Source organism: Zalophus californianus, chromosome X, assembly GCF_009762305.2.
Source record: "Zalophus californianus isolate mZalCal1 chromosome X, mZalCal1.pri.v2, whole genome shotgun sequence".
Taxonomy (NCBI): Eukaryota; Metazoa; Chordata; class Mammalia; order Carnivora; family Otariidae; genus Zalophus; species Zalophus californianus.
Window position 1 is genome coordinate 15886676 of NC_045612.1, and position 26328 is coordinate 15913003.

At 41.7% G+C, this 26328-nt stretch overlaps 1 protein-coding gene across 1 annotated transcript in view; it reads right to left on the reverse strand.

Moving 5' to 3' along the window:
* The window catches only part of ADGRG4 (adhesion G protein-coupled receptor G4), a 126471-nt gene that overhangs the window by 65421 nt on the left and 34722 nt on the right, over positions 1-26328 (reverse strand). Inside the window, 1 exon segment of the mRNA XM_035725739.1 lies at positions 13929-14543. Coding sequence (XP_035581632.1) covers positions 13929-14543 — 615 coding nt within the window.

Genomic DNA, 26328 nt, shown 5'->3' on the forward strand with positions numbered 1-26328 from the left:
CATCTCGGCACGTACTGCCCTATCTCCCTCCTCCCCATCACATCACTTTAAAGAAAGTTTATCTATACTGACTGTCTCCACCCTTCTCGGCCCCATTCTTTAGCCCACCCTAGTCTGGGTTTTGTCATCATTCCACTGCACAGCACCCACTAAGGCCACCAATGGCCTCCATGAAGACACATGCTATGGATACTTTTTCAGTCTTCATCTTATTTGACCTCTCAACAGCCTTTGACAATGTTGACTACTCCATCCTTCTTAAAATACTCTTTAAATATGTCATGTCCTGGGCGCCTGGGTGGCTCAGTCGTTAAGCGTCTGCCTTCAGCTCAGGTCATGATCCCGGAGTCCTGGGATCGAGTCCTGCATCAGGCTCCCTGCTCCTTGGGAGGCTGCTTCTCCCTCTGCCTCTCTCTCTCTCTCTCTCTCTCTCTCTTTCTCTCTCCCTCTCTCTCTCCCTCTGTCTCTCATGAATAAATAAATAAAATCTTTAAAAATAAATAAATAAATAAATAAATAAATAAATAAATAAATATGTCATGTCCTCCAGCCACTCCTTTTCTATCTCCTTTGCAGACCCATCCTATTTAATCCAGTCATTAAATATTAGAGTTCCTCAAGGCTTGGTCCCAGCACCTCTTTTCTTCTTACGCTGTGGTTCCTCCATACACCTTCATATTTGAGTTTACACCTGTACACAGATGAAAGTCAGTTTATATCTCTAGACCAGATCTCTATTCTGAGCTCCACCATTGCTCACTTGACATCTCTTGGATATTTCATTAACCCCTCAAACTCAATATGCCCCAATTTGAACTCACTGTCTTCTCTCCAAACTGGGTCCTCTTTCAGTACTCTCTCAGTGAAAGACATCATCATACATTCAATCATGCAAGCCAAAACCCTTTCCCTCGGTCTCCTTCCTTTTCTCTCTCACCTGCCATAGCCAACCCATAATTTTGCCCTATGACTCTTACCTCCTAAATAGCTCTTGATTGCATCTGTTTCTATCCATCTCAATCACTTACAACCCTCACCAAAGCACCAACAGTCTCTTCACCCGGACTCTGCAGTAGCCACCCAACTGAACTCTCCGCCTCTGCTCTTGGCCCCCCTCCAATCTGTTCCATAGTTCAATCAGGATGATCTTTTTGAAATGCAAATTTGATCATGTCTCTCTCTCTCTCTCTCTCTCTTTCTCTCTCTCTCTCTCTCTCTCTCTCACACACACACACACACACACACACACACACACACAAATACACACACACTTAGCTCCCTTTAGTGGCCTTCCATTATTCCTAGGATTAAAAAAATGTCCCTCTTAATAGAGCTTACAAAGCTATGCACAGTTTGGTCCCCACCCACCTGTCTGGCCTCGCTCCGTGTGAGGTTTCTCCCTTGTTTCTTGGGCTTCAGCCCACCAGCCTCATTTAAATCCTCCAATACTTGGCATTCTCTTTTCCACCGCAAGACTGCTACCTACCCTGTTACCTGTACTTGGAATGTTCTTCCCATCCCTCTTCTCCTCATCCTTCAGAGCTCAGCTCATGCATCGCTTCCTCAAGGAAGCCCGCTACCTTCTTTAGCCTCCATGACTAGGTCACACCAATCTATTCTAGGCTCTTAGGACACCCCATACCTCTTCTTCAGAGTAGTTGTCACCACTGCAGGTTTATATCGGTGTGTGCTTATTACTGTCTATCTTCCTCACTACACCATATGCGCAGGGCCTGGCACAGGGTAGATGTCCAGTAAATATTTGCAGGTTGACTGAATAAGTGGATGGTGAGGGCTTGGAATGAAATAAGAGTAGTGTGGGGGATTCCTAAAGGAAGAATTGACAGGTTATGGTAACAAAGAAGCTTATGAGTTAAAGAAGACAGAGAAATCTCAGGGGACTCAAATTTTGCTTTTGGGTGACTTGGAGAATAGGAAATAGGAAAATTGGGAAGGCGGCCTCTCTCAGAAGAAAAATATGCACTTCTGACTTGGATAAGTGGAACTCGGGGTGATGGAACATCCAAGCGAAAATGGTGCATAGTAAAATTCAAGACTGAGTCATAATTTTTCTCCGGTTCAGATCACCCAGAATGAAATCATGCATATTTACCATTGGGAAATTAGCATTTTGAATTTATCCACCTGGGAAGCATATTACTTATGATGTAGAAATAATTATGGTGGTAGACAATCTACTAACTTGTTTCACTGTCTTGAGCATTAAAATTACTTTTAATTTGCATAGATAGAAATTCTGAGATGTGTGTAGGATGTTCTTTAGGATTTTGTGGTCATTAGCAAGTAGGATGAATGACACTCAGAAGCCTGCAACTGACTGTACAGACAGAGTTGACAAAAGTCACGCATGCATAAAGTCACAACACACGTGTGCAAGGGGAAAAGTCAGAGTTAATAGAAGAAGTACTCTCCCACTTAATTTTACAACATCATTTCAATGATCAGAGATCCACATTCTGTTAGGCCTTACCAAGAAACTGCTATGTTTCTGTAGCACATTTATTTCAACCTTTCTGCCTTCGAATGTGTCCATAAAGTACAAGTAGAGGGAGAATTGTCAGGATTTGGGTTTCCATTTTTGTAAAAGGCTTTACCACAGCCAACTGGCTTAGCAAACCTGTTAAAGGGTCACTTATACCACACTTGAGGAGCATGGCATCCCAGAGCCTGAATCACTCTCCAAGAATACACTAATTCCCATTCTTTTACAAATGATTCATGATGGAGCTGCACTCACTTTTTAGGAAAACAATAAAATACTGAATACCACAAAAGTCCAAGTTATCCTCTTTGATACAATATTCAAAGAGCACTGTTACAGGAGTCCTAATGAGTGACGAGAAAGTCAGAACACAGAGGATGGGAGTTAGGTACGATATTTGTATCTAAAGATGGCTGAGCTGTAGATGTTAACTGTTATGAACACTTCCAATAAGCATCTCAAAAAGAAGCACAAAACTTAGGAAAGGAGGGGGGCCTAGCTGGCTCAGTCGGTGGAGTGTGGGACTCTTCATCTTGGGGTTGTGAGTGTGAGCCCCACATTGGGTGTAGAAATTGCTTAAGAATAAAATCTTAGGGGGCACCTGGTTTAGGGGGCACAGTTGGTTTAGCATCCGACTCTTGGTTTCAGTTCAGGTCATGATCTCAGGGTCGTGAGATTCAGTCTCTCATTGGGCTCCGCACGCAGCAAGGAGTCTGCTTGAGATTCTCTCCCTCGCCCTCTCCCTCCCCCTCAGCCCCTCAGTCTCTCTCTGTAAAATAAATAAATAAATAAAATCTTTTTAAAGAATAAAAGAAAATCTTTAAAAAAAACTTAGAAAAGGAAAAACAAATGAGTTGAACAAAATTGCCAAGCAGGTAGCATTTTAAGTACCAGGTATCTCTTAGAAAATAATGCAACTTACATTGCCTCCCTTAAACCCGAATCCTGGATTTCTCTATTTCAGCAGATCTCCCATCGAACCAGATGAGAGTTTTTTTCCAGAGGGATTACTGTACCAAGTTTTTCCTCTAACGTCTTTATTAACAAAGATTCGTCTTCCTTAATTAAAATCACAGAAACATAGAACTAAGTCTTGGAGATTGTATTCAATCCCTTCATTTAGAGACTAGGCCCAGAGAGGTACAGTGTTGACAGGATGAGATTTCCACAGATGAAACATGTAGAGAAGTAAGACAGCGTGTGCCAGTGTTTTAATCATCTAGTACCCATAAGTGCATGCCCTCAATTTACACAGAACCACCACAAACCTAGGAGAAAGAAGAGACTCTACCTAAAAAAAAAAAAAACAAAAACACAAGGAAAGACAAACATAGATAATAAAAGCCAAGTTCTGCAAGTGCTGAAAAGCTCAAGAATAAGCAATCACCCAAAATAATGAGACAAACCCTAGAGGAGAGTATCACGGTGCTAAACCAAAATGTGAAGTTGCCCTTGCAAGCCTAGGCATAGAAACCCAACGGGGATCCCAAATTACAGCCATGCCCTGAAACAATATCTGCCTTGAAGAATCATTCATATCCCAAATAAAGTTGATCAAATCAAGTATCAGTAACTTTTTAACCAAGATTTATAGGAATTAAAGATTCTTTCAAACCCCAAGTCTGGCAATTAATTACGATGGGTTAGGAAACAGGTTCAATTGGTACAGAAAAAGCATTTGACAAAATCCCATGTACATTCATGGTTGAATCCCTTGGCAAGTTAGGAACAGAGGGTATTTATGTCAATTTGATAAAGAACATCACCAAGAAACCTACACTTAAAATCAACCAGGGGTGCCTGGGTGGCTCAGTCAGTTAAGCATCCAACTCTTGATTTCAGCTCAGGTCGCAAACTCTGGGTCTTGAGATCTAGCCCTGCCTCAGCCTCTGCACTCAGCGGGGAGTCTGCTTGAGATTCTCTCTCTCCCTCTCCCTCTGCCCCCCCCCACTCCTGCACATGCTCTCTCTCTCTCTCAAATAAATAAATAAATCTTTAAAAAAAAAAACATAAAATATGGCACCTGGGTGGCTCAGTCGGTTAAGCGTCTGCCTTCGGCTCAGGTCACGATCCCAGGGTCCTGGGATCGAGCCCCGCATCGGGCTCCCTGCTCCGCAGAAAGCCTGCTTCTCCCTCTCCCACTCCCCCTGCTTGTGTTCCCTCTCTCGCCGTATCTCTCTCTGTCAAATAAATGAATAAAATATTTAAAAAAATAAAAAAACATAAAATCAACCATAATGGTGAAAGACTGAATGTCTTTCCTCCAAGACTGGAAGCAAGGCAAGAATGTGCACTCTCACCACTTTTAGTCAACATAGTACTGGAAGCCAGAGGCATTCCAGTAAGGAAAGAAAAAGAGATAAAAGACCTTGCAGTGGTGCTGGGCTGGCTCAGTCAGTAGAGCATGCAACTCTTGATCTCAGGATTGTGAGTTTGGGCCCCATATTGGGGGTAGAGTTTACTTAATAAAAAAAACTTTTTTAAGCATTGCAGATTACATGATTGTCCATGTAGAAAATTCCAAGTAATCTAAAAAAAAAAACAAAAAAACAAAAAAACCCAACTTCCTGAAACTTAGAAGTGAGTTCAGTGGGAAGCCTGGGTGGCTCAGTCAGTTAAGCTCTGCCTTTGGCTCGGGTCATGATCCCAGGGTCCTGGGATCGAGTCCCACATTGGGCTCCTTGCTCAGCAGGGAACCTGCTTCTCCCTCTGCCTGCCGCTCCTCCTGCTTGTGCTCACTCTGACAAATAAATAAATAAAACCTTTTAAAATAAAAAAAAAAAAGAAGTGAATTCAGCAAGGTTGGAGGGTACAAAATTAGCACTAAGCAAAGAGTTCTTCGACTTGACACCAAAAGAAAAACTGATAAATTGGACTTCACCAAAACTCAAAGGTTTTGCTCCATGAAAGCCAATGTGAGAAGAATTTTTAAAAGCAATCTACAGGCTAGGAGAAAATATTTGCAAAACATATATCCAACTAAGGACTAGAATATATATAAACCTCTCAAGACTCAACAGTAAAGGAGTGCCTGGGTGGCTCAGTCGTTAAGTGTCTGTCTTTGGCTCAGGTCATGGTCCCAGGGTCCTGGGATCGAGTCCTGCATCGGGCTCCCAGCTCCATGGGGAAGCCTGCTTCTCTTGTGTTCCCTCTCTCGCTCTCTCTCTGTCAAATAAATAAATAAAATCTTCTTAAAAAATAGGCAAAAGACATGAATGGTTTACTGAGGAGGATGTACAAACGGCAAATAATCATAGAAAAGGATGTTCAATGTCATTAGGCATCAGGGAAATGCAAATGAAAACCATAATGACATCAAAAACTAATGATGTATTGTATGGTGACTAACATAACATAATAAAATAAAACAAAGATACAAATGTAGGGATCCGAAGGGGTACGTGCACCCCGATGTTTATAGCAGCAATGTCCACAATAGCCAAACTGTGGAAAGAGCCCAGATGTCCATCGACAGATGAATGGATAAAGAAGATGTGGTATATATACACAATGGAATATTATGCAGCCATCAAAAGGAATGAGAGCTTGCTATTTGCAACGATGTGGATGGAACCGGAGGGTGTTGTGCTGAGTGAAATAAGTCAATCAAAGAAAGACATGTATCATATGACCTCACTGATATGAGGAATTCTTAATCTCAGGAAACAAACTGAGGGTTGCTGGAGTGGTGGGGGTGGGAGGGATGGGGTGGCTGGGTGATGGACATTGGGGAGGGTATGTGCTATGGTGAGCGCTGTGAATTGTGCAAGACTGTTGAATCACAGACCTGTACCTCTGAAACAAATAATGCAATATATGTTAAGAAAAAAAAAAAGAAGAAGAAGATAGCAGGAGGGGAAGAATGAAGGGGAGTAAGTCGGAGGGGGAGACGAACCATGAGAGATGATGGACTCTGAAAAACAAACTGAGGGTTCTAGAGGGGAGGAGGGTGGGGGCTGGGTTAGCCTGGTGATGGGTATTAAAGAGGGCACGTTCTGCGTGGAGCACTGGGTGTTATGCACAAACAATGAATCATGGAACACTGCATCAAAAACTAATGATATAATGTATGGTGATTAACATAACAATGAAAAATTTAAGGAAAAAATTTAAAAAATAAAATAATTTTTAAAAAAGAAAGAAAACCATAATGAAACTGCACTACAGGGGCACCTGGGTGGCTCAGTCATTAAGCGTCTGCCTTCGGCTCAGGTCATGATCCCAGGGTCCTGGGATCGAGCCCCGCATCGGGCTCCCTGCTCGGCGGGAAGCCCGCTTCTCCCTCTCCCACTCCCCCCTGCTTGTGTTCCCTCTCTCACTATGTCTCTCTGTCAAATAAATGAAATCTTCAAAAAAACAGAAAACTGCACTACACACTTACCGGAATGGCTAAAATAAAAAATAGTGGCAACACCAAATGCTGGCAAGGATGGAGAGAAACTGGATCACTCATGCATTGCTGGTGGAAATACAAGAAGGTACAGCCACTCTGGAAAACAGCCTGACAGTTTCATATGAAACTAAATGGGCAACTACCATACAGCTCAGCAATGGCACTCCTGGGCATTTATCCCAAAGAAATGAAAATTTACGTTTACACAAAAACCTGTACACAGAGATTCATGACAGGGTGTGTTTCTTTGGGGGGAGGAAGTGGCTATAGCCGAAACTTAGAATCAGTCCAAATGTCCTTTATCAGGTGAATGTCTAAACAAACTGTGGTACATCCATACCACGGAACCTTACTCAGAAATGGAAACGGACAAACTATGGATACATACAACCTAGACACATCTCAAGGGAATGATACTGAGTTGGAAAAAAAAAAAAGTCAATGCCAAAAGGTTACATACCATCTGATTCCATTTAGTAACCTTTTTGAAATGACACACTCCTAGAAATGGCAGACGGGTTAGTGGTTGTCAAGGGTTAGCGATGTGGGGAGCAGTGCGACGTGGTGAGAAAGGAGAGGACGGAGGTGGGTGTGTTTATGAAGGGCGACGCGGGGGGGTCCCTGAGGTATTGAAAGCGTTCACTACCTTGACTTTGGTGGTAGATGCACAAATCGACACAAGCGATAGAATTATATAGAACTTAATACACACACACACACACACACACACACACACACACACACAAAGGAGTCCAAGTAGAACTAGGGAAATCTGAAGAAGATTGGTGAATTGTATCAACATCAATATTCTGGTCATTATACTACAGCTTTGTGAAATGTTAGTCTTGGGGGAAGCTGGGCAAATTGTACAAGGGCTCTCCAGCCACATGTGAATCTACAATTCTCTCAATTAAAAAAAGGCAAATGCAAAAGCCCACATCATGCAGGTAACTGAGTGATAACCGAATGTCCATCCCTACTGGAGGGACCACAGAAACCATGGAGGCCAGCCTCCATCTTTGAAGGGCTTGCAAACATGTTTTGCCACATCCATTCTGTTCCCATTTGTGAACAAGTGATCATTTGCACAAATGATTTGCATGAGCTTTGCTATCTCTGTATTTTAAAGTGGGGATAATCCATGCTAATTCACAGGGGCCTGTGGGCTTAATTGCCATTTGCTCCTTCACTCTAGACAAAATTGTATTATTGTAATCATTGGGAGCTGGAGAACAGAGGTATAGAGTTGCTGAATATTTATGAGGCATTTTGTTGCTGATGTACCTGCCAAGAGAATATTAAGTAGAACATTTGCTAAGGTACCAAATTCTGCCTGTGATTTGGGTATATCACCTCATATTAAATCTTTGTGTTTTTCTAGCCTACCTATTGCATCTGTTTTTTTTCTTTCAATCACGACCTTTGGAAATATAATTCAGGGTGTGTTTATTAGATTTGTGAGAGATAATAGTGGCCAGAAACCGCCATAGACAGATCTGCCTGTGGGGTAGAAAAAATATGAAATGACTATCTTCAAGATGATGAGAAATATATATATATATTTTTTCAAAATGGTGTCTGTATTCAGTTTCCAAGCAAGGACATGAAAAATGAATTCTGAGATAGGGAGAGAGACTGACTAGAGCTTCCATCTCTGAATCTATAGGAGAATGTCACCCTGTGCAGGGGAATACAAATAAGGAGGTTCAAGCAAACTACAAACAGTTCCTGCTTATCTTTCGTGATAAAAAACGAGGGTAGCACAGAGAATTGACATACAAGGGCCAAACCAAATTGCCTTTTAGCTAGTAGAGCCCATCTCTGCATATTCAAAGAATGCTTAGTTCATAAAGTAATTCAAAGCAGCTGGAGCATGAGATCAATTAATACATCTTCGCAAACCAATAGCTCCGCAGATACAGGGACCCTGGGTTTTGATACAGTGCGGATCTGCCAGGATGGACTCAGTTCATATTATTTCGTTCTTTCCAAAGGGGATTTCTCAAATGCATATCTAGGAATCATTTCATCTGCGTATCTTTAGGAAGATTCTTCGTCTTCATACATCCACAAGTCCGAACAAATCCTTTGTTGGATCATGTGTCTGAGCTAAGATTAGGCAATTATGCTCAACATACCTAGAGAGGAATTTTAGCTTGTGATCCATCCCTAATGGTCACTTCAAGAAATCCCTTTCACCATCCATTCCTTTTCAAAATACTGTAGACTTTTGTCACAGCTAAAACCTGGAAACAACTTAAATGTCCTTCAAAGGGAGCTCACTGAATAAATTATAGGAGATCCCTACTCTGTCATACTAATCAGCATCCCCCCCCAAATAATCAGGCAGCTCTATATTCTATATTTTCTGATATGGGAATGCCTCCAAAATATATTATTAAATGGATATATGACGACTATGCACATAATGATGATCCCAACTTTGAAAAAGAAAAACAAAGACATACTCATGTAAACCCAAGTTTTCTACTGTTCCTGAAATGATACATAAGAAATTATTAACAATCGTCACTTTTAGGGAGAGGAGCTAAGGGTAAGAGATTGACGAGAAAGGAGACTTTTACTTTTAATTTCTATCTTCATGCATTGTTTGAATTTTTACCAGCATATCTATTACTTTTACTTTCAAAAATAAATCCATTTTAATGAATAAAGTAATAACTAGTAAAAAATGGTAAATCAATTTAAATTGTAAAAGCTTATATTCTTTTCCCTTGAAATGCTACTTACTAATGTGTCCTATTAAATTGCAAACCCACATATACCAAGATGTATGTGCAAGGAAATTTGTTACAGTGTTATTTATAACTGTAAAAAATTGGAAGCAACTTAAATGCCCATCAGTGGCGAGTTAAAAAAATCATAGCGCATCTATACAATGGGTATATGCAGCCCTAACCATGCAGGAGGTTGATCTAAATGTACTGATGTGTCCATGATAATTTAAGTTAAAATACATCAAACTGTAAAACATTATGTATGTATGCATATATTATTTTTGGTTTTTTAAGACTATACACACACATGAACGCATCATAAAGCCATTAAAAAAACCTAAAAGAATGGACACCTCCGTGGAAAAGATGTAGGATAGGTTTTACTTCATATTTCATGTACTTTGTATTGTTTGAGTTTATTTTATAATAAACTCCATATAATAAACAACCATAATGAATTGCACTTGTGATTTTTTTTTAAGATTTTGTTTTTTGGGGGCACCTGGGTGGCTCAGTCGGTTAAGTATCTGACTTCAGTTCAGGTCATGATCGCGGGCGGGGTCCTGGGATTGAGACCCCTCATTGGGTTCCCCACACAGTGGGGGGGGGGTCTTCTTGTCTTGTTCCCTCTGCCCCTTCACCCACTCATGAGCGCTCGCTCTCTCTTCCTCCCTCTCCCTCTCTCTCTCAAGTAAATATTTTTTTAAAAATTTTATTTTTTTTCTTTTTCGTAGGCTCCATGCCCAACGTGAGGATTGAACTCACAACCCTGAGATAAAGAGCCCCATGCTCTACCGACTGAGCCAGCCAGATGCCCCCTGCATTTGTAATTTGTAAAAATAAAGAAAAGATGCTTAAAAACAACTCCAAAACTAAATTACAAATGACTGACAACTTTGCTGTTGTTATTATTTATCACTGTGCTGTTTAAATATTCCTGAGACATCTCCAACTATAGTGAATACTTGTTCATTAAATCCAGATAGGGTTCATGGTTTTCAGCAAATGTTCCCCAAAAGCCTTATTCTCATGAATATATAAATATATACATATATAATTTATGGGTAAATAGATTCATTGAGATTTGTAACCTAGCAATGTGCTCATTAAAATTTATTTCTTAAAGGTCATAATCCTTCTATGGACCATAAATACCAATTTATTAGGCAAAAGCTGAAGCTAGACATGTTGTAATCACTCCTATTTATTCATGTAATTGCCCCCTTTCCCCCAGATGCCACACAGCCAGGACGGACATAGAAGAAATTCTATGGTGTTACAGCTCCTTCAGTGGTGAGCAGGCAGTGACTGTAGCTGGGGGGTGGCCTAATTTCCCCAGGTGGGTTATTAGCACCAGCAAATCCCTTCAAAGGAAGCTTCCAAAACAGTGGTCATAATCTTTTCGGGGCCATAGACTCCCTAGAGGTAGTCCTGCAGGGTGTGGGGGTGAAAAGAACATGAGCTTTGCAACTGGACAAATCTTTGCTCAAATCCCAGCTCCACTGCTTATTTAATAGGTGACATTAAGCAATTTTACTTAACCTCTTTGAGCTTCTCTTCCCTCATCTATGAAATGCCTGGCATGCGGCAAGAACTTTGTAAAAAGCAGCAATTATCATATTATTTTTTAATAGGATGGAAACTACAGACTCTGTCCTCAGAGGAAAGAATCCATCTTGTATTTTTAGTATGTTGCATGCGATTTCAAGGGCTCTGCCCACCCATCAAGGCCATTCTGGACATCCGGTTAGAAACCCCTGGTCTAAGGTTTAGAAAGAACATCTGAAGACACCTGAATAGTAAAAATAATGTTTTCCACTCCTTTTTTTGGTTGTCATTTTAGGTTGTGCTTTCTTTTCCTTTTTGTTGTGCTGGATTATTTGTGTATTATGCCTACTGGAACTCAGGCAGACCAAGAGGATAGACTGTACATTAAAGAGGGTACAAAAGAGCAGAGTAAATGAGGGTTGTCTCACACTTGAACAACATCAGTTAGATTTAGCGATTTGCCAGCAAAGTGGTAGGAAAGGCCACGGCAATTCACTGGCCGGATTAGGTTTTCAAAGACCACTGCTAAGCATATGGATTTAATAGAGCCATACTTCCGGTTCTTTAGATCAAAGATAAAGTTACTTTAAACTACTTTGGCTGAGCTGTTCAGGCTTAACCTACTAGTCCCTAGCTCCGTTTTGTAATCAGAGCCAGCTAGCACTATTCTCTTTTATTTTCAAGGCTTCAGAAAAGAGGAAAACCAAATGCCTCCAGGTAGTCGCTCAAAGGAATAGCTTTCCTGTTCCTTTGCATTAGTCTGATCTCAAAGAAACACAGAAACCCCCTGGAATGTGCCTCTGCCATTAATTCAAACCGCACTCGGACTGCTGGTGAAAATACATCTCTGTAGTCTGTGAGAACCTATTAGGCGTGGATCTAGCCCCCATTCCCTCAATACTCCCCCCAAAAATCCCTAAGAATTGTAAATAAAACCTAAGAATGAGTAAACATTTCAGGAAATGGGGAAAAAAATCCCATCTTAATGCTGTTATCACTGACTTTACCCACGCTCAGGACGCTGAGGGTGGAAAAGTTTGGATCTGAGGGAACAGGGTTGTACAGAGAAAACCAATCCTATATTTTCTCATCAAAATGGGAAAGGAGGAGAAAAATACACGTGTCATTCCAAAGAGCCAGTTTTCTTACAAGAACTCCATCCCAAACAGTTCCTAACATCATCATTGCTCATGAAAGAAAAATGAATTGGTTTATAAATCCCATTACTTGCTAAAAGGAACCAGGACTCTTTGGTAAAATGGCTGATTCTTGCGCTGAGCAGAGAAAGTACAAGATGAGCCTATAACACCTTGTGCTAAAAGTAAGGAAGTACTCAAAAAATGATGGGAACATGTCAAAAGGACACAAGAGCCAGATGGAAGGCCTCCCACTGGCCCAAACTGGGCCAACTTGAACATCAAAATAAATGATAGCAACAGATTGTAACCCATTGAATAAGGTAAGAATCCATGAGTTCATGCTGGTATAAACACATAAACAACTGAAGGAATATCTAAGTAAATGTGGAAGAAGAAAACACTCTTCACTGCACTAGAACACTAACTAAAAAATGTTGAAAAATGATGGAGTTTTAAAAATCAACATTTTGTGACTATTGTATAAGCCATTGAGTCAAGTATCATCGATAGATGTAAAACTACTGGGTGAAAGTTTGATAACAGGGATGCCTGGGTGGCTCAGTTGGTTGGGCATCTGCCTTCCTCTCAGATCACGATCCCAGATTCCTGGGACCGAGCCCCGCATCAGGCTCCTTGCTCAGCGGGGAGCTTGCTTCTCCCTCTGCTTGATGCTCCCCCTGCTTGGGCTCTCTCTCTCTCTGACAAATAAATAAATAAAATCTTTTTTTAAAAAGTTTGATAACAACAGGATATTTACATAGCCTCCAAATATCTCCCCAGAAGTTAGTTATTTTAAAAAAGATTTATTAATTTATTTGAGAGAGAGAGAGAGAGAGAAAGAGAGAGAGTGGGGGGGGGAGGGGCAGAGGGAGAGAATCCTCAAGCAGACTCTCCACTGAGAGTGGAGCCCAATCCCACAACCCATGAGCTCATGACCTGAGCCAAAACCAAGAGTCAGATGCTTAACCGACTGAGCCACCCAGGTGTCCCTCCCCAGAAATTAGTTATTAATTACAGAGGGAAAAATAGTAACAGTGGAGAAATCTAGAAAAAATAGCTATAAAAGAAATCAGTAGGACAATTGGTTAAATTTGAATATTGATGATGAATTAGATACTCGTACTATATCAATGTACAGCAGTAAGAGAATGTCCTTATTTTAATGAAATACACCCTGAGATATTTAGGGGTAATGAGGCATATGTCCACAACTTACTCTTAAATGATTAAGAAACTGTGTGTGTGTGTGTGTGTGTGTGTGTGTGTGTGTGTGTGTGTGTGTGTGTAGGGAGGAGGAAAGAGGAAGAAAAAGGAAGAATAATAAAACCCGGGGAAAATGTAATAGTCAGTGAATCTGGGTAAAAAACATGTAGAAGTTCCTTGCCCTGTTGTAATTTTCTGCAAGTTTTAAGTGATATCAAAACAAAAGACAAAAAAAAAAAGAAAATAGTCTTTGCTGTACGTTAAAAAGCAGATGACAAAACTGGCAACCTTGGGCCCTTCTAAGGAGGGCAGAGCCTTGGCCCAGAGTGGGTTATCCAGAGCAGCGAGCAGAAGACCACATCTGCACAACCCTTGCCAAGGAGGACAGTTCAGAAGTTACTCACAGCAGCGCAGTCTCATGTCAACAGCTGGGATGACCTTGTTGATGAGCCAAGCGTCTTCTTCCCAGCTAACAACATTTCCACCCACACACTTCAGAAACTCCTCATTTTCCAGGATGTGGTCCCAGAGTTGAAAGTAGTACAAGCTGCCGGTAAAGCCAGGCAGTGCGCTTCCTACCTGGCTGTCCCAGTTCATAAAAAAATGTCCTAGAATCAGAGTCCCATTAGGTGTCAGGTTTTGCGGTTGATCCATCATTACCAGTATCCTTTCTGTATTCAGGAAGAGCTCGAATCTGCCCTTCACACCATCCCATATCAAGCAGATTGTATGCCACTGAAAGGGAGTCAGGTGGTAATGGATCTAAAAGGTCTTGCCCAAGTTGTATAGTATCAGCTGCTGATGGTCTCCTCCAAGTCCAAGGTCTATGTCTTCTCTGCCCAGGAAGGTGTTATTAGTAATATAGGAGAAGGCCATCCAATCACTTAATTTGTCATCCGCGAACACCAGGTCAATGCATGCCGTGAATCGACTGAGTTCAGGAACCGTGTTGGTCAGGCTCACATGCGTGTCAACTCTTCCATAAAAATCCAGTCTTTTTCCTTTTAGTGAAAGTGCCTCTGCCCAAATTTGGGGAAGGGGAAAGAGAAAGCAAAGGAAATTTCGGTAACAAAAATTCAATGTTATCATCTTCTTTAGCCACATAGTCAATCCCAGATTACACAATGCTATTATGAGTCTATCCTGGTGCAAAAAAAAAAAAAAAAAAAAAAAAAGCCCCAAATAGTGGATATACAAAATCATCTCTATTTGACATTGGCAAGTGACATTTTCTGGCAGAAGAGTTTCTTCCTAATTATATTTTGCCTGGGCTAATATGAAAAGTCAGATTAGTGTTCCCAGAGCACACACCAGCTGGACAGTTTGGGGAGGCAGTTAGAAGAATGTAGCTAGTTGGCAGGGAGGAGGCCAAGGAAAAGGCAGCTTGGACTTAAAAACCTGCTGCACATAATCTTCACTCGTGTAATCAAAACATAGCTATTTCCATCTACCTAACTGCCTTATTATATTCATGGTGCAACAGCAATTTACTTCTCCAATGCCTTTTCCTGAGCCAAATTACCTGATTTATTCGGTCTCTGGAGACTGCTTCTCACTGAAGGCACCAATGGGGGCCTGGAGGGTGACCTGTTGGACAATACTGAAGCTGCAAGGCTGTTTGTACCCAGGAACGGGAGAAATGGTACTGCCCTGAGTGCACCCTGATTCCTTCCTTCCATCTCTTCACCAAGGGGGCTGCAAATCTTTAAGAGGTTCCAGGTGGTGGGCGCCTGCATGGTTGAGAGTCTGACTCTTGATTTTGGCTCAGGTCATGCTCTCAGGGTCCTGGGATTGAGCCCCACGTCAGGCTCCCCACTCAGCAGGGCATCTGCTGGTCTCCCTCTCCCTTTGCCCCTCCCCTTGCTCTCTCTCTCTTTCTCTGAAATAAACAAACAAATCTTTTTTTTTTTTTTTTAAAGGTTTCAGGTGGCCATGGACCCAGTTACCACTGGCTCTGGAGTGAAAGGGCCTGAGTTGGAATCTCAGTTCTGACATGCATCAGCTGTGTAACTTTGAGCATATACCTTAACGTCCCGATGCCTTAACGTGTGCTTCAGTAAAATGGGGATTCAGGGCCACAGTATGCACACACAACTCAGGGAGCCACCATTTGCATTATAATCCATGCCCCATAATAGCCCTATCTACTGACCATACAAAACTGTTTGAAAATTAAGTGAGATGATGCATGCAAAGCGCTCTCCAATGTTACTGAAGAACATGTCCCTCCCACCACACCTGGGTGGCTGAGTTGGTTAAGCATCTGCCTCAGGCTCAGGTGGTGATCCCAGAGTCCCAGGATCTAGACCCGCATGGGGCTCCCTGCTCAGTGGGGAGTCGGCTTCCCCCTCTGCCCCTCACCCTGCTCATGCTCGCTCTCTCTCTCTCAGATAAATAAATGAAGTCTTTCTTTAATAAAGATTTTATTTATTTATTTATTTATTTATTTATTTGACAGAGAGACACAGCGAGAGAGGGAACACAAGCAGGGGGAGCAGCAGAGGGAAAGGGAGAAGCAGGCTTCCCGCAGAGCAGGGAACCCGATGTGGGGCTCGATCCCAGGACTCCAAGGATCATGACCTGAGCCGAAGACAGACGCTTAACCACTAAGCCACCCAGCCGCCCCTAAATAAATGAAGTCTTAAAAAAATAAAAAGAACATGTCCATCGGTACAGTCATTTGGTGGGCAACTTGGCAATATCTATGAAAATTTTAATTGAGTATGCCTTTGTTTCATAGGAAGCTATTTGTGAATCATGATACTATCACCAGGACAAACCTCACACGCCAGGCCCCCAGGCGATTATCTGAGACCTGCCCAGCATCAACCTAATTCCAGTCCCAGCACAGCCCAAGACAAACCAAATCTAGAGCTTTATGGCAGAACGGAATTCCAGCCTCTCTCTAACTTAGGGGTGTGACATTGGGATTAGCGCTTTAAAACTGACCCCCAGACAGCAACTACAGAGGCTGATGGGAAGTGACCACATCCCTGCTTCTCAGAGATGACCCCAGATGCGAGCTTCTAGATATTCTCTAGCCCTACAATTTGTCTCCCTCCATTCCTGCACTGAATATCTTTCAAAGGCAAACAAGTACATGCCTGCCCACACACATACGCATGCGTATGCATGCAAACCACCCCCCCACCCCCCTGCGCCGTGTGCTGGAGCCCCTACCATCCACCTGCCAGGGAGCTATTTCTGAACTGTCCATGGTGGATGAGCAAATGTTTATTTCTGTCCCTGGCTTATGTGATTATATTATCTTATCATCTTTCATGTGGCTAATAAATCAAAAGGAACCCCACAAGGTGATAATCATGAAGAAACCCAATATCGATTATGGTTGGCCAACTGCATTTCTTCTCAGCCCTCCAATATGACGTCAAATACAACATTTAAGAACGAGTTTTATGGTGAGCAAAATCTCCAGGGCTTATTTGTCCCTTAAAAGAGAATGTACCATAATCCCGGATTGTCTACAGGACTTCTCCTCTCTGCAATACACTAATATAAAGCCAGTTGCCAAAGGACACAAACAAGCAACTTACTAAATCAGAAATACAAAAAGATGGTCTCTTCCTATTTTTAAAACACAAGTTACAATGAGATACCATTTTTATGTTTTGAAATGATAACATTTTAGACTGAGAATACCCAGCATTGACGAGCTTATGAGGAAACAAGTCATTTTAATACACCGTTTGTGGGAGTGCCAATTAGTACAGACTTTTTTTTTTTAAGTTTATTTATTTACTTCTTGTTTTTTATTTTTTAACGTTTTTTAAATTTTTTAAAAAGATTTTTATTTATTTATTTGACAGAGAGAGACACAGTGAGAGAGAGGGAACACAAGCAGGGGGAGTGGGGGAGGGAGAAGCAGGCTTCCCGTGGAGTGGGGAGCCCGATGCGGGGCTCGGTCCCAGGACCCTGGGATCATGACCTGAGCCGAAGGCAGACGCCTAACGACTGAGCCACCCAGGCGCCCCAAGTGTAGATATAGTATTATCCTACTTTTTAAAATAAGAGAAAAATATGTGCATTAGCATAGCATAGAAAAAATCTGGAAGAACACACATCAAGCAGTTAAGAATGAGTATCCTTAGGGACGCCTGGGTGGCTCAGTCAGTTAAGTGTCTGCCTTAGGCGCAGGTCATGATCGAGTCCTGGGATCGAGTCCTGTGTTAGACTCCTTGCTCGGCCGGGAGCCTGCTTCTCCCTCGGCCTGCCCCTCCCCCTGCTTGTGCTCTCTCTCTCTGACAAATAAATAAATAAAATCTTGAAAAAAAAAAAGAATGAGTAACTTTAGGTGTGAGATTTAGGGGGACTTTTGCTTTCTATGTTATTTATTTCAGTAATATTTGTACTTTTTATACAATCGTGTTAAATTTAAAATCAGAAAAATAAAGATGGATGGATGAATGGATGGATGGATAGATGGATGGATGGATGGATGGATGGATGGATGGATGGATGGATAGATGGATGGATGGATAGATGGATAGAACCACTTGGGCCATACTTGAGATTCTGTGGGCAGAGCTAAGTTCTACTTAGATATGAGCAGAAGTGTAGTGTAGTAGAATCCAAAAACCCCACAGTGAGCCCCAATTCTGCCCCTTCCTAGCTGCATCAACATGGACAATTAATGCACGAGAAAGCTTTTAGGACAGCGGCACTTAGTGAGCACTATATAAGTGTGCACTAAACCCAGGTCACTTCTCTGGATCTCCTTCCTCCATGGTTAAGATAGGAATGCCAGTTAGCCTCCTGGCGGGGCCATGATGAAAAATGATCAGTACTATAACAGCCATTTATGTTATGTATGTGAAACATTTATAAACTATGAAGCCCCGGGTAAATGTCAGCCGCCATGTTTGCCACCGTCATGATTAGAAGTCTCTGTCTTCTCCCACAACCTCTTCTGTACCCTTACACAGCCAAGCACATCTGCACGAAACCCTGCCTTAGCTCCCCCCATCCTGCCCCCACCCCTGGGCCCCCAGCAAGGGTTCATAGGGAGCCAGGCTGCAACGAGGCAGGGCAAAGGCTCTGCCCTTCTGTTTGGCCAGGCAAGCAGCGTTCTCTGCTGGGCCTCTCCGGGACCTGCTTCAAAGGCCACTTGTGTCTTTGCATATGATTTAACTCTCCATTGCAGATGTCTGCTTGGACTCTGCCATCTGTTCCCTGGCAATTTTCAAGTCCAAATTGCATGATTGCTCCCCTGAAGCGTGTTCTCTCTTGATTTGGCTCCTCTGTGTCTCCTTGCCTCTACTCTGTTTCCTTTTATTTTAAATTACATTTATTGTTGTTCACACTTTAAAAAAAAGGTGTTTCTTCCATTATAAAAGTGATACTGTACATGCTTTTTTTAAAAGAAAAAAATGGAAAGTATTAGAAAAGTAAAAAGATGAGAACAAAGTCAGCCAGAGTCCTACCACCCAGAGACCACATCTTGGTAAATTTCCTTTGGCCTTTCTTTTCTTCCGGGCACAGGCTTCATTTGTTTCTACATGGCTGAGATCATATTGTATGGAAAGTTTTGTACCCTGCTTTTCTCACTTAACGTGATAACGTAAGTGTTTTCCATGCTAAGAAAACCTTATCACAAGCCTCATTCAAATGGCTATGTTACAGGGGCACCTGGGTGGCTCAGTCGTTAAGCGTCTGCCTTGGGCTCAGGTCATGATCCCAGGGTCCTGGGATCGAGCCCCGCATCGAGCCCCGCATCGGGCCCCGCATCGGGCCCCGCATCGGGCTCCCTGCTCCGCAGGAAGTCTACCTCTCCCTCTCCCACTCCCCCTGCTTCTGTTCCCCCTCTCGCCGTGCCTATCTCTGTCAAATAAATAAGTAAAATCTTTAAAAAAAAAAAAAATGGCTGTTACAGCCCTTGGAATGCCAGGCACCATTTTATTTGTACTGACAAAGTTCACATAACACAAAATCCACCATTTTGCTCGTTTTAAGGTGTACAATTCAGTGGCCTTTTGTACATTCATGATGGTGTATGACCATCACATTATCTAGTTCTAGAACATTTTCATCATCCCAAAAGGAAACCCCATATCCATTAAGCAGTCATGGCCCTTTCCCTGCTCCCTCCCACTGGCAACCACTAATCTCCTTTCTGTCTGTATGGATTTGACTATCCTAGACATTTCATATAAATAGAAACATACAAGTGACCGTTTTTTTCTAGTTTCTTTCACTTTGCATAATGTTTCCAAATTCATCCATGTTTCAGCACGCATCAGTACATCATTAATTTTTTTTTAAGGTTTTATTTATTTATTTGACAGAGAAAGACACAGTGAGAGAGGGAACACAAGCAGGGGGAGTGGGAGAGGGAGGAGCAGGCCCCCGCTGAGCAGGGAGCCTGATGTGGGGCTCCATCCCAGGACCCTGAGATCATGACCTGAGCCAAAAGCAGACACTTAACGACTGAGCCACCCAGGCGCCCCATCATTATTTTTTAAGATCTTCTTTTTAAGTCATCTCTATACACAACGTAAGCCTCAACCCTGAGATCAAGAGTCGCACGCTCTACCAACTGAGCCAGCCAGACACCCCAGTACATCATTATTTTTAATGGCTGAACGGTATTCCATTGTAAGGATATACTACATTCTGTTTACTGATTCATCTGTTAATGGACATTTGGGGTTTTTTCTACCTTTTAGCTATTATGAACAGTGCTGCTGTGGACACTCATGCCATTTGTTTAGTTTGAACATGCTTTCACTTCTTTGGGCTATATATCTAGGATGGGTCATTTAGTAATTTTATGTTTAACTTACTGAGTAATAACCACTGTTTTCCACAGCAGCCATTCAACAGTCCCACCAGCAGTTCATAAGGGTTCTAATTTCTCTACCTCTTCACCAACACTTGTTGTTTTCCATTTTTTAATTAGTATTATAACCACTGTAGAGGGTGCAGAGTGGTATCTCATCATGGTTTTGATTTGCATTTCCCTAATGACTAATGACATTGAACATCTGTTCATGTGCATGTTGGCCATCTGCATATCTTCTTTGGAAAAATGTCTATTTTTTAAATTGTGCTGTTCGTGTTTTTGTTGTTGAGTTGTAAGCACTCTTTATATGTTCTACATCTAGGACCTTTTGAGATATGTGAACTGAACATACTTTCTCCCATTTTCTAGGCTGTCTTTTCACTGTCTTGATGGACACGTGTCCTGTGATGCACACATCCTTGATTTTGATGAAATCCAATTGACCTATATTTTTCTTTTGCTGCTCATTCTTCTGGTGTCAGTTCTGAGACTCTATTGCCAAATCCAAGCCCAAAGGTCATCCAAGTCCAAATCAGAGTACACGTCTGTGCTTTCTTCTGATTTCTATAGTTGTAGTTCTGATGTTTAGGAATTCCATCCATTTTGACTTAATTTTTGTATATGGTATGAAGAGGGAGTCCAAGTTCATTCTTTTTATGTGTTTACGTGTATATGCATATTTACATGTGTACATGGATATGTATTTACACGTCCAGTTGGGCCAGCACCATTTATTGAAGAGACTATTTTTCCCCATTGAATGTTCTTGGCACCCTTGTGGAAAATTAATTGACCATATGTATATGCATGGGGTTCTTCCTGGACTCTCAATTCTGTTCCATTAATCTATATCTATCCTTATGCCAATAACACAGTTTTGATTACCACAGCTTTGTAGTAAGTACTGAAATCTAGATGTGTGATTTCTCCAAATTTGTTCTTTTTCAAGATTGTTTTGCCTACTCAGGGTCCGTTGCAATTCCATATGAATTGCACAATCAGCTTTTCCATGTCTGTAAAAAAAAAAAAAAAGCCATTGGAATTTGATATGGCTCGCACTGAATCTGTAAATCTCTTTGGGGGAATATTGACATTTTAATATTACATATTGTTCTCTTTTATTAAATCTGTGAACATGGGATATTTTCCATTTACTTAGGTCTTTTATAATTTCTCTCAGCAATGTTTGTAATTTGAGTGTAGAAGTCTTTCAACTACTTGGTTAAATTTATTCCTAGGTACTTTACTCCTTTAGATGCTATGGTAAATAAAATTGTTTTCTTAACTTTATTTCAGATTGTTCATTGCCAGTGCATGGAAATACCACTAATTTTTGTGTTGATCTTGTATCTTGCAGCTTTGCCGAATGTATTTACTAACTTAAATATCTTTTTTGTGGATTCTTTAGGATGTTCTATATGTAAGATCATATCACCTACAAATAGAGATAGTATTACTTTTTCTTTCCAGTTTGGATGACTTATATATCTTTTTCTTGCCCAAGTGCTCTGGCTAGAACTTCCAGTGTGATGTTGAATACAAGTGGTGAACATGGGCTTTCTGGTCTTGTGCCTGATCTTAAGGGAAAGCTTTCAGTTTTTCACCAATAAATACGATGTTTACTGTGGGTTTTTCATAGATGCTCTTATCAGATTGAGGAAGTTCCCTTCATTTCTAGTGTGTCAAGTGTTTTTATCGTGAAAGGGTGTTGGATTTTGTCATACTCTTTTCCTGCATCAATTGAGATGATCATGTGGTTTTCCCCCCTTCAGTCTGTAAATGCTATGTAGTACATTAATTGATCGATTTTTATATGTTGAACCACGTTTGCATTCATTCGTGGGATAAATTCCACTCGGTCAGGGTATATAATCCTCTAAATATATTGCCGGATTTGGTCTGCTATACTATGTTAAGAATTTTTGCATCTAGGGTGCCTGGATGGCTCAGTGGTTAAGCCTCTGCCTTCGGCTCAGGTCATGATCTTGGAGTCCCGGGATCGAGCCCCGCATCAGGCTCCCTGCTCAGTGGGGAGCCCTGCTTCTCCTTCTCCTGCTTCCCCCTGCTTGTACTCTCTCTCTCTGTGTCAAATAAATAAATAAAATCTTCTTTAAAAAAGAATTTTTGCATCTAACTGGGTGTTATATGCAACTGATGAATTACTGAACTCTACATCGGAAACTAATAATGTACTATATGTTGGCTAATTGAATTTAAATTAAAAAATAGTTGAAAAAAGAATTTTTGCATCTCGGGGAGCCTGGCTGGCTCAGTTGGTAGAGCATGCAACTCTAGATCTCAGGGTCGTGAGTTCAAGCCCCACACTGAGCATATAGCTTACTTGAAAAAAAAAGGGATTGGGGGGGCACCTGTCTGGTTCAGTCGGTGGAGCATGTGACTCTAGATCTCAGGGCTATGGGTTCAACTCCCACGTTGAATGTAGAGATTACTTAAAAATTTTAAAAAACCTTTTAAAAAAAGAATTGTGCATCTATATTCATAAGGGATATTGGTCTGCACATTTCTTTTCTTGTGATGTCTATGCCTGCCAGCTCCCATTTTTTAACTCTCTAGCAGAGTGATATAGCAAAACATTGTGCTTTGGGTCTATCTCTGGCAGAGCCTGGGGAAAAGGAAAATAAAACTCTTGCCACAGTGGTTACTCAATATGTAATTTTATTTTGCCTTTTGCGAAGCTCCCAAGCTGCTTTGCCTGGTGATGCCATGTTTACACAATTTTTAAGCAGAATGGAATTCATGGAGCATTAAACAGTATTGGTTTTTCCCAGAATGCTTCAACTTTTGTATTCTCTGCTATTTCAGGACAGTGGCTTAACCAGAGTCTTGGCCCCCTACTGCCAGTTTCCCGTGCCCAGCATAACGGTTGGCACATAGTGGGGCTTTTATAGCTATTTTCTGAATAAATGGTTTGCCCACTATTAGGGCACCAAGTTGGACTCTAATGGATGGCAGATAGAGGACTGTTCCTCGTGCGAAGATATCAGGCAATTGGGTGAAGCATTTGGCATAAAATGAGAAGTTCTTGTGCCCTGCCCAAGAACATCGAGGAAAAGTTCTGCGGAAATTTCCTTCTTCCTATCAGACCCCAAAAGTAGTAAATACATTCATTTTAAAAGTCAGTACGTAAGTCAACAAAACCTAAAGACAACTGACAGAATGGGAAAAGATACTTGCAAATGTCTTATCAGATAAAGGGCTAGTATCCAAAATCTATAAAGAACTTATCAAACTCAACACCCAAAGAACAAATAATCCAATCAAGAAATGGGCAGAAGACATGAACAGACATTTCTGCAAAGAAGACATCCAAATGGCCAACAGACACATGAAAAAGTGTTCAACATCACCCAGCATCAGGGAAATACGAATCAAGTACCTTAATGAGATACCACCTCACACCAGTCAGGATGGCTAAAATTAACAAGTCAGGAAATGAAAAATGTAGGCGAAGATGCAGAGAAAGGGGAACCCTCCTACACTGTTGGTGGGAATGCAAGCTGGTGCAGCCACTCTGGAAAACAGTATGGAGGTTCCTCAAAAAGTTGAAAATAGAGCTACCCTATGACCCAACAATTGCACTACTGGGTATTTACCTCAAAGATACAAATGTAGTGATCCGAAGGGGTACATGCACCCCAATGTTTATAGCAGCAATGTCCACAATAGCCAAACTATGGAAAGAGCCAAGATGTCCATCAACAGATCAATGGATAAAGAAGATGTGGTATATATATATATAATGGAATATTATGCAGCCATCAAAAAAATCTTGCCATTTGCAACAACATGGATGGAACTAGAGGGTATTATGCTAAGCGAAGTAAGTCAATCAGACAAAGATAAGTATCATATGATCTCACTGATATGAGGAATTTGAGAAACAGGACAGAGGATCATAAGGGAAGGGAGGAAAAAATGAAACAAGATGAAACCAGAGAGGGAGACAAGCCATAAGAGACTCTTAATCTCAGGAAACAAACTGAGTGTTGCTGGAGTGGTGGGGGGTGGGAGGGATGGGGTGGTTGGGTAATGGACATTGGGGAGGGTATGTGCTATGGTGAGCGCTGTGAATTGTGTAAGACTGATGAATAACTGACCTGTACCTCTGAAACAAATAATACATTATATGTTAAAAAAAAAAAAAAAGAAGATCGTAGAAAGGGAAAAATGAAGGGGGGGAAATAGGAGGGGGAGACGAATCATGAAAGACTATGGACTCTGAGAAACAAACTAAGGATTTTAGACGGGAGGGGGTGGGGGGATTGGTTAGCCTGGTGATGGGTATTAAGGAGGGCATGTATTGCATGGAGCACTGGGTGTTATACACAAACAATGAATCATGGAACACTACATCAAAAACTAATGATGTAGGGGCGCCTGGGTGGCTCAATCGTTAAGCGTCTGCCTTTGGCTCAGGTCATGATATCAGGGTCCTAGGATCGAACCCTGCATCGGGCTCCCCACTCAGCGGGAAGCCTGCTTCTCCCTCTCCCACTACCCCTGCTTGTGTTCCCTCTCTCGCTTTGTCTCTCTCTGTCAAATAAATAAATAAAATATTTAAAAAAAAAAGTAATGATGTAATGTATGGTGACTAACATAACATAATAAAATAAAATTAATAAAAACAGAATTACAAATTGTGAAAAGCCCTCTGAAGGAAATTAATAGGCTGATGACTTAGCTAACGGGAGGGACAGGGATGAGGCGAATGGGAATATCTATATTAGATAAGATAGTTAAGGAAGACCTCTTTGAGGGAAGAGTCCTTTTCACTTATTTCTAGGAGACTAAAAACAACTAGGGTTACAAAGATGTGAAATAAGAGTGACCCAGACATGGGTAATAGCATATGTAAAGGCCTTGAAGTAGGGCTGTGCTTGGTATGTTCAAGGAATAGGTAGGAAGCCAGTGTGTCTGGAGTGGCATGAGAGTGGAAGTGTGGTAGGAAATGAGGCCCAAGAAGCAGTGGGAGACCAGATCGTGCAGTGCTTTTTAGGTCTTATTAAAGAGTTTGGACTGCATTCTAATTATCATGGAAACATATTGGTAGCTTTTGAGTAGAAGAGTGACATGATCTGACTTGACACAGGAAAGGATTGCTCTTGCTGCCATGTTGAGAATGACCTACAGCAGAGGAAGAGTGGAGGCAGGGAGACCAGTGAGGAGGCCACTTCAGTTTCATTCCTTATCTCCTGCTCCATTCTGCAACTATTCAGTTCCCGACCTATCCGTCATCCCTTCTTTCTGGCTCTGCTCTCAACCCTTAGACCTTATGACAGAGTTGGTTTCTTCTTCTTGACCCTTGGTATTCTTTTTTTTTTTTTTAAAGGTTTTATTTATTTATTTATTTGAGAGAGAGAGAATGAGAGATAGCACGAGAGGGAAGAGGGTCAGAGGGAGAAGCAGACTCCCTGCCGAGCAGGGAGCCCGATGCGGGACTCGATCCCGGGACTCCAGGATCATGACCTGAGCCGAAGGCAGTCGCCCAACCAACCGAGCCACCCAGGCGCCCAACCCTTGGTATTCTTCCAAGAACACGGTTTTGCTCCACACTCTGGCTCCAACCAGTTAGAGCATCTGAGTCACCCTCTGCCTGATCTAGTGTTGACCCTGGCCCTCTGTCCCACAATGACCCTCACAGTTGGGAAGCTGGTGACTTATCTGGAGCCTGAAGGAGACTGAACCTTAGTTACACCATTGTTTGAAGGACAGAACCTTCCCCGACCCACCCACCACCCCCCCGGGGGAAGAAAATGATGAGTTTCTCACCAATTGAAGAATAATTAGAACTAACTGTTTGATAACCTAGAAAAATCATTGTCTTGACCCATGGGTTTGAGACTTAGTCTGCAAAACCTTGTGAATGCTTTAAAGTGACCTCTTCAGGGTTCAGATCTGCACATCTATCATAATTTCCATTGACCAATGACATTCCTCTCAAACTCGTTCTAATTTTCCAGTACAACACACTCTTCTACTTTTTC